Source organism: Corvus moneduloides, chromosome 3 (genome assembly GCF_009650955.1).
Source record: "Corvus moneduloides isolate bCorMon1 chromosome 3, bCorMon1.pri, whole genome shotgun sequence".
In the NCBI taxonomy this organism is placed as follows: domain Eukaryota; kingdom Metazoa; phylum Chordata; class Aves; order Passeriformes; family Corvidae; genus Corvus; species Corvus moneduloides.
In genome coordinates this window covers 48,718,092-48,732,850 of record NC_045478.1, presented here as the reverse complement: position 1 = coordinate 48,732,850, position 14,759 = coordinate 48,718,092, and the positions used below count along the sequence as shown (strand labels likewise).

Sequence of the window (14,759 nt, the reverse complement as noted above, 5' to 3'; positions counted from 1 at the left end):
TTAATAAACGGTGGCAGATGCTGCTAAACTCCACTAGTTGGGTCAAAGCCTACAAGGACATCAATTAACAGAGAGTTTATTGCTTTTGACACACTCAGCCAGAAGTTTCGTTCCCAGAGTAACTGACCCTGGTTGGGGGAATAAGCATAAGTGAAAACAAAAAATGAGAAGAATCCCTGTTCCTGACTTGGCAGATGTTACAAGATGAATAACTGATGGGATAACACCATGACTGGTATGAGCACTTCTGAAAATGGGAACCTGCTTATGTAGATGAGCATGGGATGTCATTTTCCTTATTTGCTGAGCAAGTGTCTACTAATTACTGTGCCTGAGTTCAGCCCCATGCCATTAGCATAGAATGGCTCAGACTGCTGGAGCAGGAAGGTGCCATATCAGCAGGGTCAAGGTGTGGCCAGAAAAAGCTTTTTCAGCGCTGGTATTTGATGATCAGAAGAAGCATCTTTCTTTTGCTATTGTTTGTATGATAGGAGTGAGCAGAAGCCCAGAACAGGATGTGGGCTCGGTGCCTCAGTAAATCTTGCAACAGACTGGCAGGTTCAGGTTTTGGGGTTTTTTTGTTTGTTTGTTTTGGGGAGGTTTTTTTTGATAGCAAGACCTATTAAGTAGCAAGAGCTGTTAAAATTGCTCCAAACTCTGGCTGTTGTAATTGCTCATAATGCCATGAGTCAATTAAGTGGCAGCATTTCAGAATCTTAGTTTTCTGTAGAGAGTACGTTATTCTTCTGTGTCTTAAATTAGTGCTTATTATTGCAATGCCATTTATTCCTTGATTGTTATGTGACTGAAGGTAAATGGGTAGAGGGGTGCAGTGCAAATCATTGCTTAAAACTTAGTGAATCCTGAGAACAGCATGAAGAGATGCTGTATTTGCTTTTATGAATTTTCCGTGGGAATTAGGAGCCAAGCAGCAGCAGGGAGGTGGTGATTTAGTGTGCAGCTCTTTGAATGTAATGCTCCAGGTAATGATCTTTCAGAGCATACACTTCTTAAAGAATGAGTGTTTTATTTACTTATTACAAGGTAAATGGTGGAGAGTGCCTACCACATTAAAGGCTGAGTTCCAGGTTTTACTCTCACCTCTGTGTAAAACTGCTTTGTTTTTGTGGTTCCAGGTGAGACCAGAGCTGTGCTTTTTAGTTTGGCTAAGACTGAGAACTGAACCTCTGCAGTCTGCTGTAGAGGAAGTCTCTACTACTGTCCTTTGCACCATTTTAGTTGTTGCCTTTCTGACAGTGCCAGCTCCCATTCCTGCAGCTAGGGCTGGCACTGGGCCCAAAGAACAACTTTTTATCATGATGGCTCAGCTGGGTTCCTGCAGCTCTTCTCGATCTTTGCTTTCTTACCTGCATGTTAGCAACCTGTGCCCTGCAACACCTGACTTTGGTGGCTGGGCTGCATGGCTTGGAAAGCCCTTCAAGAACGAACTGTGGATGCTGATGCTGGTGTAGAGCAGTGCAGCCTTTCCTGGGCAGAAGTAGCCACAGCTTTGGTGCTTCCTTCTGCTTCCCCTTGCCTCCTTATCACTGCTCTGGCGACAGCTGTACGAATTGTACCCGCTTCCATCGACTGCTGTGCTCTGGCTCCTGTGTTCTGGAAAGGGTGCAGCACTCTCCAGCCCTGTGCCTGCCTTTTCCAGAGTGGCTCTGGAGGAAGAAGGTGGGGTGGAATGTTGTGGCCTGGGGGTGAAATGCTGTCCTGAGCTGCTGGATGGACAGGCAGAGCTGGTGCTGCAGGCAGGGGCTCCTCCTTAGGGTGTCACTTACAGGGCCATGGCTTTGCTGGCTCAGTCACTGTGGGTTTGGCTGTCTCAGGCTGCTGCTCAGCTGCTGGCAAAGCTGACTTCACCCCTCAGTGAGTTTTGACATGTCCAGGTTTCTGGCGAATCCAGTGCATTTTCAGTCTTTGCTTTCTTGGTCTGTACAAGGGCTTTGACTTACAGTGTTCCTCCCTGAAGGGTCACTATCTCTTCTTTTGGAGGGTTTTTATCCTGGCTTTAAACTCTAGATGTCTAAGCCAGCTCAGCATAGACACACATGCTATGATTCCTCTGTTTAGTTAAGCACTTGCTTAAATCCCTTTGTAGTTGGAGAAGCATTGGGGTAATGATTAAATCCCTTCTGGAGCTGAGATCCAGAACACTCTGGGTGAGGTACATATTGCAGAGACACTGCAACTCTGTAATTACAATCTTGATTTTAACATTATTCAGGATGCAGAATTCACTCCAAGGTTAAGAAAGAAAAAAAAATTAAATATGTGAATGTTGAAACATCTTTTCCTCATGGAAAAATGAATCTGGGTACAGTACTAATGCTTAATTATCTGCTTTTCAAACTGCATTGCTCTCTGGGGAATCATGTAAGCCTCAAATTTCACCAAGCAGAACAGACAAACAAGGAAAAAAATAATCACATCTTTGTAGCCATGTATCAGATTGACAGTAGCATTTAAATTAAACCAATGAACATTTTTCTTTTTTCCACTTTTTCCCCAGAAGGCAAATTACAAACAAATTAAAAGTCCTATCTTAAAATGATAAATACTTTGGTTTCAACAGATTTCTTGTGAACACACGAACCTGAACAGCTTGAAAGGGTACTCCAAAACTGCGAAAAAGCCCTGGTCAATCTGTCTTGATGAGAGGTTTAGCCTCATCCATCGAATCAGAAGCAAGCAATGCCGTCTCTATTCACTGGGGTAAGTGCTCTGTTTAAAAGAAAGGAAATTGTTTCACAACAAATAGCTTCAAAAAGCCCTATACATACAACATGGGCTGCAGCAAGGTTGTCTTCCAAGGTATAAACTTAATTCAGGTGTTTTTATTATGTGTTGATGTGCTTCTGTAAACTTCATTTTTAGGGAAAAAACCTTTCTCCATGAGCGTCTTTTTTTTTCCTTTGCCTTTCTAATATTGGTATGAAAACAAATTGCTTAATGGTGAGTTGTGAGTGGTAGTTCATATAGAGGAAGATGGAAATCAAAGGGGTAAACTGAGAAGCCTACAGCATCTTACTTGAGCAGAGATTACTTGCATAATTGCCAGGTATTTCAGCAGCATTACTTATAAAACTTCATTAACTACCTCTGGGACAAAATAGTACATTTCCATGTGAGAGTGTTTTTGCTCAGCACTTCAGGCGTGACACGTGCCAAAGTGATAGTGATAAAGGCAGCTGTGGCTTTACTTTAAAATGTTTGCAATGTTTATGATATTTACAACACTTGAGAGTGAAGTTTTCACTCTTCACAGAACAAGCGCTTTCACAGGTAGCAAAACCACACATGCAGCCTGTTTTCCTGCTAATAAATAATTCTGTTTCCCAGGAGGATGAGGGAAGTCTGTCCTCAGAGTGCATCAGGCCATCAGCACACCAGTGCAGTAGGAGAACCATCACTGGGATCTGGAGCTCATTTCACACAGATCACCACACAGAGCTGCCTAACAAAACTGTACTTGCTGTCCTGGGAGGCAGCTTTAGGTTAGAGCTGTATTGTAAGGCTCCATCTCCCTTGAACCAGGGCAGTTTATTCCTGTGTTTTTGCTGCTGTGGGTTTACAAAGGGTGGATAGCAAGGAACTGCGCTGGGGTGGCATTCCTTAGCCTTGGTGTGTAACATGCACATACATGGCAGGTAACACCTGCAGGCAGTGTGGAGGTGAGGCAGGGTGCCTTGTAATCACAGAGAGTGGTTTTGCTTCATTTGGGTGGGTTTATATTTCGATTGAGTTTATCTGAGCTGTAAAGACCAAGATCCTCAGAGAGGGAGGTGCTGTCAGGTTTTGTTCAGCAGCACTGCTTTGTGGCAGAACAAGAGCATGCCCCTTAGAGACAAATCTCCCATACAGGAGAGAAGATTTCTCTTGGCTACTGTTGCTTCTTGTTTTCTGAATGTTCTTTGCAATATATTTCAAATTATACTTATGTGACATTAATGCAAGATATAGGGTTACATGATTTTTTTTCTTCTCAGCGTTTCATGTTCCTATAAAAGTTAGGAGAGATGCTGTGTTACCCCATGCTCAGTTCCAAACTTTAATTATTTGACTGTAGTACTGCGTTACTGCCTGAGGGCCCTTCCAGTAGTCAGTAGGGAGAGGCAGGCGCATTCAGGTGGAAATCAGCTAAGCTAAATAGCATTCTGGAGGTAAGTATAGCTTTCCTTTGATTATAGTGGAAGCCTGGGATAACTTGGCTGCTGATTTTAGATGTCTTGGCAAAGTACTCAAAGTTCAGTGGAATTAACCTAGACCTTATCCTTCAAGCTGCATGATCATTACTATTCGACCTGAGCTCTTGTGTTAATGTCCTTTTTCCCTATTGTTAAGGATCAAATGTGGGTTGAGAATGGTATTTTTGTTGAATTGCCCAGTAGGCACAACGCAGAGTTGATTTCATCTGTGCTAGGAGGTGCAGATTAGGCATGAAGCTGACCAGCACTGAGATATTTTGCTAATGGTTTTGAACTAAACTGAGCTAGTGTGTGTATACCAGTGCTTTATATGTGGTACTGTTTTGTGTATGGTCCAGGGAGCATGAGTGCCAGATTTTCTGTAGTCATGGAACACTAGGGCTTAGCAGAGATTGAAACTGATGTCAGCTCTCCCATTCATCATAAGATAAACACATACAGGAAGTAACCAACGAGGATGCATCACATGAAGCAGCTAAAAAATAAAAGGGAAATATTTGAGGTTACAGAGAAGCAGTCTTCAATCCACCAGTTTACTTCTGCAACCTTTGGAGCTCATTACTCCATAATTCTTCCCCTCAGACTCACTTCCTTTAGTTTATGACAGATAGAAAAGTAATTTTGTTCTAAGGCAAAAATCCCCTTTAAACATTTTTGTTATCTCATATGTTTCATAAAGAGCAAATGGGGAGCAGCTACTTCCAATGAAGAGCATTCTCTGTGGAGAGGACGGATGGAGGACAGATGTGAAAGTTCAGTGGGAGTGTTACTGGGAATCCTGAATTAAATGCATATGTGATTAAAGCTGGAATAAAACATGCTGCTTAGGTTTTGCCTTCTTGAATGCTATAGAAGAGGTTGCTTGTGAATGGGAGTGAGCAGCGTCTGGAACATCTGGGGATCTTTTTAGATTAGTATTAGTTGCTTCCACTACTCGGAGACAGCAATGCTTGTGCTCGGGGGACAGGATTTCCCAGTGCAAAATATAATTGCAATATGCATTAGTGAGCTCTAGTTATTAGTGCTAAATCTGCTTAGATTAAGCTAAATCAGTTACAAACACCACAGGCAGGCACTCAGGCTGGGATAACATAAATGAATAGGATTTCAGAAACTTACCAGCAGAGGTTTAAAGAGTCTTGCCGCAATACAGTGTAAATGCCAATTCAGGTGCATCCTAAAGTGTATGTAAGAGCTTTAGGATCCAGGCAGGGGGTCCTTCTTTTTTTCCTGAGCTGCTTGAGCTCAGTTGTCTTCCTTTGAAAGAGAAGGGGAGGAGGGGGAATAGAGAAAGGGAAAGCTGGACCTTAACTCGCATGTGTTTATAGCTCTGTCCTGTGGTCGCTGTGGTCGCTGGAGCACCCGCAGCTTTCAGCTGGATCAGCTACAGGTGTCCACTAGAGCTGTGCTGGAGCAGACAAAGCAGCGTTTGTGCCGCTCGGCTCTCACTGTGCTCCCGGGTGATGCCGGGCCCGGTGTGATGCTTCATTCAGCGCAAGCTGCAGCGCAGTGTCTATTCTGAGTGCAAGGCTCTGTGCACCGTGACCCTCTGTGAACCCTGGGAGCACGGCACAGCCAAGGGACACCGCTCCCCGCTGTGCTGCGCTCTGTCCCGGGTCAGCGTCGCTGCCCTGCTGCCGGCGGGGAGCGGTGCCAGCGAGCCCTTCCTTCCCTGCGCTCGCCCGCAGCCGGGGAGAGGCGGCCCCGCGGGGCTGTTGGTGCTGCTGTGAATGCCCACCTCACCCCCACCGCAGGGCACTGCGTGGAACTCTGTAACCGAGCTCCCTTCTTCTTTACGGGAAAAATAGGTCAGTTTCTTTGGCATGTTTTATTTTGCTGTTGATGGCGGCAGCAGCTGCTCTCTCCTGATGGTGAGGAAAGGGTTCGCTAGTCTTCCGTGACCTCCACACCTTTCTTTTAAAATCATGATCCCTTTTTAGGTAACTCATCTTTCTTTAAGTAACTAAATCTTTCTTAGGAGACCTAATTTGTTTATCTTTTTCGTGCTGCATTATCCCTTTATATGATCACATGTGGGCCAGGTATTTTTCAAACCAGTTCCTTTGGAGAAGACCTTATGTTCTCTCCTATATATTTGTTGTTGTCTAGATCTCTCTTCAGGCATAAATTTGAGCTGTTAACTAGAGTGCCAGAAGACACATCATCCCTTGTCTTTACCCTCATCTGTATTTTTTTTTTCCTGTTTTCCACCACTGTGAAGTTCCCTTTGCAGTCTACATGAGCAGCAATCTGTTTGGAGGCAGCCTGAGGTTAGTCTGCACCAAAAGCATCTGGCCCTCTGGATTGTACCAGCTGGTATGGTTAGAAGTGTGTCACGGACACACGTGGCCATCAGTTGCTGGTGGGCTCATCACTGATGCTGTAACTATCCTCAACAATTCCCATGCTGTTCACTTTCAGCTAGCTTCTCATTCCCAAGGGATTACACTGGTCTTTGTCCATCACTGTCCCTTCTGTAGAAAGCCACATGCAAACAAACATGTTGATTCACTTGGTTAACTTCTGAACTTTTTTCCTAATGTGTGTTGAATGCATTAAAAGAAATCTCCTCTCTTTTCCTCCCGCACAGCTGTATGGGTTGGAATCCTGTGAATTAGGGTTGCTCTTAAAAGCACGCTAGGCTATTTTTGCACACCCTGTCTCCTCCTGTTTTCCCAGGGAAAGGGAAGATGGTTGAGGAGAAGACAACCTCCTAGGGTATTGTAACAGTGTGCTTAGCCAGTGTTACAGCAAGTGTCATACCATATTGGTAACTTCCAAAACCAGTGCTCTTCCACACATTGTTTCACGAGTTGAATTCATTTTAGCCTACCTGTTTGACAACTATGTAGAACATTTAGTTCTGGCCTAACGTTGTACCATTGTGTATGACATGATTTAAAATGTGTCATGTTTTACATATTGATGCAAATTGCCCAAATTATTTCAGACCCACACCGTTGCTAAGGATAACTGTGGTGTAGTGTAGCAGGTGCTCTGACAGTACATCTTAGAGTACTGTCCTGTCATGGTCTGTGCACAACAGATAAGTGCTGTGCTGTTAGTACAGAGTGAATAATCTCAGCTGTACAATTTACAGCACAACTGATTTAAAAAATCTTGATTCTCTTCTTAGTGCTACATGTGTGTATATCAAATTGCATAATTTTGTTTAAGTTGAATGTTTAGTGCATGATTTGAATCACATTTGGAACAAACTTGGAGGAGTAGGAATAAAGAGAACATCTTGTTTTACAGAGTAGGGAAAGCCTGTGGTTCAGATGTGTGATTGCAATGGTAAATACCAGATTTTTTTAGTTTCAGTGTACCCTGTGTGAACCACTGGGCTGTAGGAGGTGGGAATATGGCACAGCCTTGTAAAATACATCTTCTCACAGAGGCAGGGACTGAGACAATACTTCTGTACAATGGGGCTATTATTTTTTCTTCTTCTTTGGGATCTTCACCGAATTAGCAGCAATCTTTCTCTCAAGTCAATATAACAACTTTGCTGCTGTAGAAAAGTGCTTATTTTTAAATATGCTTTTTTTATCTGTGTCTTCCTGTCTACAGAGAAAGAGAGGCATTTGCTTCTTGTGTCTTGTCTGTACTGGTGGTCACTGTGGGTCACGTTTGTAACACCAGGTGACAGACATGGTGTGAAATATGCCAGATTTTTACGAAGTAGTATTGCATAAATTTTAAATGTATTTTCTCTTCTGCTTATGGCTTGGTTATTGGAAGTTTGCGCAGCAAGGACTAAGAAGAGTACTGTAAACTTGTCAAGAAAAAAGCAAATTGAAAATAGAGAAATATATGTAAACATAAAAGATGAGTAAGAATAAGGACAGCGCAAATATTTCAATGTTCAATTTTACTTTCATATAAATTTTGTCAACTTCTGAATTAAGGGAGAAAAGGAAAACTTCTTTGGGAAAGTTATCAGCCTGACTAAAAGTGGTTTAGTTCTTGCCTAGAAAGGAGCCATTCCTTCTAATCATATTGCATTGAGCTTGAATTTTCTGGTTAAGTTAGCTCATCCTCAGAACATCCTACCCAGTAATAGTTCTTTTTGCTGCGGTAATAGTTACATCGCTTTTTTCCCCCTTTTTTAATTTTTTTACATAGGCTAGGCAATGATGACAACCAGTTTGAGCTCGGCATGGCCAACAGTGGATGTGAGGTGCATCGCTTTGACCCCAGCATCAAGTCAGCACACATTCAGGAGGGTCGGCGCCTCTGGTACCATCGCCTCTCCATTGACTGGAGGGATCCCAATCCAGCCATTGCAGCTCATAAACTTCACAGCAACACAAAGAAGCTGGGCACAGTATTGAATGAATTTGGGCATCAGAAGGTAAGGAAGGACTCGAGTGTCTACTTTCTGACTGCAGGATTAGGTGTTGGGAAAGCTCCAGATCTCCCTTCTTGCTGCCTGAGGACACCATGCACTTTCCAAGGTTTTCTCCTGATAATGGGTTTTTCTTCAGCAGTACTTGTAATGCATTTCTTGTAGGGCTGCCTTTTCTGTCTTGCTTTTTCTGTGTGCTCATAACAGCCACCATAATTTTAAATCCCTAGCCATATACCAAATACTCTCTTCCTCCTCCTCACTTCCTTTTCTCTTGAACTTACTGGTGACATTGGGTGCTAGCACATTTAGTCCTGTGGAAGTTCTGGTCTTTGCCTGAGCATGAAAACTAAACTACTCACACAGACAAGTTTATAAAGAGGAAACAATATTTGCAACATAAATTAGAAGAGAAGAGGTAATGGATGGTCTGTTTACATTTTCAAGGTCACTGTTCCTAATTACAGTCCTCAAAACCAAAAACATCCTGTTTTGAAATTGGCAGCAATCTGTGGGATGTTTTTTAGCATTTCCCAGCTTGTTTTTAAGGAACTATAAAGACATCATGAATTTTCAAATCTCAGATAAATGTTGCCATAATACATTTCAGGAAGTTCCTTAGGTTGCTTTTAAGAGAGTCTTTCCTTCAGAGGATATACAAACATGAATTCAAATGCTAATATACTTCATTGCCTGCGGCTAATTCTGCTTGTCTCTGTTTTTTCAGAAATAGGCCGCCTGGGCTAAGGAGGAGCTCTTCTGTACGATTTGCAAAACAAACAGTGCAATGTTTGTTTGGCTTGTTATTTAAAAATGCAAGATGTCCTTTTCAGTTCACTTTTTACTTTTTAAAAATATTTTCTTTTGGTTCAGCTCTACTGATTGGAACATTCTGAAGATAAGAGCAGAGAAAGGGAGCCTTTTTCTTCTTCCAATACATGCTGTAACTGTAGTAGGCTGTGCATTAGTGAAACATCTGGGGAGATAGAGAGATGGCTTTTCTTTGATGTGTGCCTTGCACTGTTTTGATTTTAGAAGAATTAGTCACACAGCAAAAAATTGATGACCCTATCCAGAAAAAGTGTACAAGTCTTGTGATATATCAGACCTGCTGAGATCAGTCTCAGGTTATCATGGTAAAACAGAGTGGTGTAACACCTGTGAATGAGCAGGATGTCAGGGAGAATTCTGAGTGTGTAACTTTCTGACATGAAAACAGTAGGCTGGATGGCAGCCAAGAAACATAATGCACACATAACACATGCAACCAGGCTTTCCGCTAGCTGTGTACATAGGACATGGGATTTGGTTAAGTGTTTTGGCGCATTATGAACAGTGTACACAGCCTCTTGCTCTGGTAGCATTTGGGGAGCTCCCCTGTGCAAAGCTAGGGCTTAGTGAAGTCAGGAGCTGACTTCCTCCCAGTGAGGATAAAGGTGTTACACACTCTGCAACTTTCTGGTGCTTTATATTTGTGAAATACCTGAGTGGGCTGACTGTCCTCACACTGTTCTGTTTAGGTTTTCTTTAACTTAGAAGGAAGGCAGCCTGAGAAGTTGTGTATTGCGTGGAGACATCATTCTTCTGGTGAATGTGAGTGGAATGTTCCCTCAACTGAATAAATAAGTTAATTCAAAACAGTTTCACAGAATATTTTCCGAAGCACTTTCTTTCAATTAGAAAATGAAAACGTGCTCTTCATCCCATTTTTAATTTAAAAAACCCTTCCGCCTACCCTCAATGTTGTTGCGTTCCCACTTCAAGGCAGGAATTCCAGGCAGCTGCATTTGAAGTTAATGCCTCATTTTATCCATGCTTTTATTCTTTAAGATTTGGGACTTGATCCAAGACCCTACAAGTGACTGAAACTATTTCCACTGATGTTAGAAAATCAGGCTGATGAAGTCAGCACAGACAAGACCTCCTGGAGTTCTTGCTGTTGTATTATTGAAAAGAAAACTTGAAGTATGGGGGTTTTGTGTGCAAGAGAATCAAAGAACTTGGATGGGCTTGTTTACACCCTGACTCAGATGAGAGCACACCTGCTGTTCTGCAGACAGTACTGGGACCTCATCCACACAAGGGAAACCCATCCCGATATTTTGGCAAGAAATACAAACACTTTTTGGTGTCAGAGAGGATGTGAGAAAAGATTAAAAGAGCTTGATCTTTCTAACTGGCTATGTGGCAAAACAGCCCTCAGTTCTCTGAGTGTAGATATCCTGGAGGCAGAGGACTTATCTAGTACTATATTAGGATGTGGCTGACGAAGGAAACGTAGTCAGAATATATTTGGGAACTCTTAGAGTGTGAAATCTCTTAAGCTCTGGAATAATCTCCAAAGGATATCATGGGAGTCTTATTTCCTGGTATACAGATCTAAACTGAAAATTTACTGGTGTATCTTCTGAGAAGAGTAGTATTTTATCAGCCACAGGAAAGGATGAAGATGTAAAAATTGATCTTGGTCATCCTGTGTTCCCCTCCCGCTGCCCTCAATTCTTTTGCTGAGCATGCACACTCTGTAGTGCATTCTTGATGAACAGTGGGGGAAAAGGGAGAAAGCCACTGAGGGCCCAAGATTCTCTTTCTTATGGCAGTGGTGTTCAACTTCATGAAACCTTTCACTTTCCTATTCTCTAATTACCTACTGGGATGAGGATGCTACAGTGCTGGTGTTTCCCATGGATTAGTGATAGGTGAATGGCGAGCTTCCTTCCTATAGAGTTGTTGGATAATTAAGTCAGAAGGGACCTTGAATGGCTTGTGGTTCAGTCCTCTGCTCAAAGCAAGGCCAGCTGTGTAGTCAGCCCAGGTTGTTCAAGGCTGTATCCATTCTGGTCTTGAAAAACACTGAGTTTTCTCCAGAATAGAGACTGCCCAGCTTCTCTGGGTCAGCTGTTGTCCTGCTGGACTGTTCTAATCATGAAAATGTTTCTCCTTATATCCAGTCTGAAAGTCCCTGATTTAAATTCATGCCTGTAGTCTCTTGTCCTACTTCTATGCACTGCTGAAGAGCCTGTCCCCACTGTCTTGATGACCTCTTTGTGATCTCTACAGGCTGATGTTTTTCCTCCCAACAAAGCATCTCCTGCCTAAGCTGAAAAAGCCCCATTCTCCCACTTTCTCCTTGCAGCCACCTTGGTGGCTCCCACCTGACCTCACCTCAGTTTATTATCATGTGTCTTGTGTTGTGGGAACAAAAACTAGATGTAGTATCTAGATGCACTCTTCCAAGTGCCAAGTTCAGCAAGATAATCACATTCCTTGCTCTGTGGACTGTGCTCCTGCTAGGATGCTGTTGGTCTTCCTTGCACCATGATCCCCAGGCCCTTTCTGCCAAGCTGCTCCCCAGCCAGGCAGGCGGGCAGTCCCCAGCTGGTATCACTGCAGGCAGTCCTTCCTCCTCAGGTGCAGGACTTTGAATTTCATCAGGTTCCTGTCAGCCCATCCTTCCAGCCTGTCTGGGTCCAGAGCAGGGGTCTAACGTGTCTTTATTGGCTGGTCCTGCCAATTTGGTGTCATCCATAAACATGGCAGGAGTGCCAGGTGACACCTCCTCTAGTTGATGGTAAAGGTGTGGAACAAGATGAATCCTGGTGTAGGCCCTGTGGCACTCGGCCTGTAACTGACCTCCAGGCAGAGTACAATCCACTAACCACTGCTCATCCAGACTGTAATGTCCTGGCTGGGATGCAAGTTTCTGTGGGAGACAGTTTCAAGTATATATCCCAGTGCTGTTCTGGACCTGTCACAGCCAGTTCCATGGTCTTGCAAGGGGATCATCAGACTTAATTTCAGCTGCAGGGGGGCTAAGTTATCTGTCCAAATGAACCCTTCATCTAGTCTCAGTATAGACTATTGTTGTTTATGGTATCATCCTCAGAAGGTTGCTATGTAGTCTAGATTTTAGTACAGAATAAAACTGTAAGGGAAAGACCATATTGAAATGTGAGCTTACTCTTCCCACTCTATCTCCTCTTCAAAAAAACCTAACCCTTAACCAGAAATTCAAACCAAGCTACTGTGTGTGTTCTGTATTCCAAAGATTGTGCTGTGAAGCACAATTAAAAACCTTTGACAGAAAGGCCCTGAGCAGCAGAAACAAGCAAGAGTTCATGCTGTCCCGAATGGGCATGTGTGGTCACACATGCAAATTCTTATTTCAGTAATAGTTTTCCTCCCTCTGGAGCTCTGTAGGACAAGTCTCTTGTTGTGCCCTCAGTAAGTGCTATGAGATTGCATTCCTTGGCAGTATGGCTCAGCAGTGGATGAAATTGTTTCTTGTAAAACAAATTAATCTGGAAAGGAGAATCTGAGAATGCAAAGTAAAACCTTAATTTAATCACAAAGTACTCACAGCTGTAACTTTCAGGGGACAGCAGAGCTGTGTTCAATTCCTGCTATTCAAGTTATCTCCAATTGTGTAAGAGACCAAACTGTGTCTTTGTTCATTATGAAAATAAATGCAAAGCAATCTTTACATCCTGATTTTGATTTGAAGGCTTTAATTTACACTCTCTCTTCATGAACATTATTTTTTTCTTTAACAACTTGGCTAATTTTGCTTTGTTTTATTGAATAGGCTTCAATTTAGGATTTCAAAAGGAAAAACCTCCTTCCCTTCACCTGTTATTTAATACTCAACACAACTTCAAAACACTACACCCTGAAGTCATTTTGATTAATAACATCATCTCCTCCTAGGCAAGTAATTTATCACTTGCTCTTCTCCTCAAGTAGATACAATAGAATTTATTTCATGTTGCACTTCCAGTTTTGTGAAGGCTGATGTGAAAGGACAAGTATTAAAGAAAAGATTTACCATTTTTTGCTTAAAATCAGCTCTGTTGGAAGTACACAAATAGATATAAAATAAAAGTCCAGAGAAAATGTATAGCAGCTTAGTTGTGCACGGTGATTTTATTAACAAAACAAAAAATAAACTCTTCAGGTTGGGAAATGGCCGTGTTCAAGTTTTTCAGTGATGAAATCCGTGTAATTACTCTTTACTATGCATACCTTAGGGCTGTAGGGGCCAGAATAGGCTTTTGAATTCTTGACCCTGCCCAGACAAAATCATTTAACTTTGGTTATCCCTTGCAAGGCTAGCCTTAGGTATTGCCCAGGGAGCCTGGGGGTTGCTTAGTGTGAGTTGTGTTCACTGAGGGGCTGCTGTGTCCTAGCTGGGTGTGTGGGAGCCACATTCAGCTCAGCTGTCATCTTAACTCACAGCAGGACCTCAGTACCAGCTGACGAGCACCTGCAGACTGGTCCTGATGTGGAATCCTGAGCTCAAGGTGAGAAGCCAGGAGCTCAGAGGCCCAGGAGCTCTTGCAGAGATATGAGTCCTTGTTGCTGTTGCTGCTGCAGCCGGGCAACAGCCGGAGTGGAGGCACAAGTTCAGATCTGCTCTGCTACATGTGGCTTCGTGTCAGAAAGAAAAAATGAGACCAGGTCTTTTGAATTGTTGCATCACAAATCCTGAAGTAAAGGTTTGGGATTCTGTCTTGAAAGGCCTAATTTTTTCTTTGTTTTTTATGCTTATTTGGGGTTTTTCCAAAATCTCGGTTTTAGGAGGAAAAAACCCACCCTTCATCTGATTTTTAGCCTCATTTTTTTCACATCCAATTTTTCTTGTGCAATCAATGGTCTTTAGGCTTAAGTGGCCCTTTTTCTGCAGCTGTTATTTACCATTCACATATAGCCGTGAAGAACAGCCTTTGCGTATGTAGGGTGATCATACTGGCCTTTCTAAGATTTCTCCAATGTGAGAGAGCCTCTATTTCCTGAAACATCTTATTTGTGTTGTGTTGCCCCTCCTGCAGCTGGAGCATCAGCAATCAGTGCTATTCAGAAGTCCCAATGGTGTCACTGCTAAGGCTCAGGCTGTGACTGCCTTCTTCCTGGAAATGTCCTGACTGTCCTCTGCAAATGTCTGCACTGTTACTGCTTATCATCTTGTTTGCTTTTTTGTGACTCATCAGACTGTCTCCTTGTTATATCAGTTTCTGAATGGCACAGTAGAAAGAGTTTTGTCCCAGAACACTGATTTTTTATACAGTGTAAATGGCTGGTCATGACCTATTTGCAGAAGGAGTAATTCTGCACAGAGAAGTCCCATTTTAGTACTGCACCCTTTTGCACCAGGCAGATGCAATACCATAGCATTTAGAGCTTATAGTCTAAATAAA

The 14,759-nt window shown here is 42.8% G+C and overlaps 1 protein-coding gene and 1 long non-coding RNA gene across 3 annotated transcripts in view; one reads left to right on the top strand and one right to left on the bottom strand.

The window, feature by feature from the left end:
- Positions 1–14,759, top strand: part of METTL24 (methyltransferase like 24) — a 53,216-nt gene that overhangs the window by 21,248 nt on the left and 17,209 nt on the right. For both annotated transcript variants that reach the window (XM_032101472.1, XM_032101474.1), the window contains exons 3-4: positions 2,582–2,721; positions 8,343–8,571. In XM_032101472.1, the coding sequence (XP_031957363.1) occupies positions 2,582–2,721; positions 8,343–8,571 (369 nt within the window). The remainder of the gene's footprint in view (positions 1–2,581; positions 2,722–8,342; positions 8,572–14,759) is intronic.
- LOC116440576 lies at positions 1,011–5,788 on the bottom strand. Its single transcript, XR_004238692.1, has 2 exons — positions 5,334–5,788; positions 1,011–4,689 (listed from the first exon to the last, which is right to left on the bottom strand). It is a non-coding gene; the product is annotated as an uncharacterized LOC116440576 (long non-coding RNA).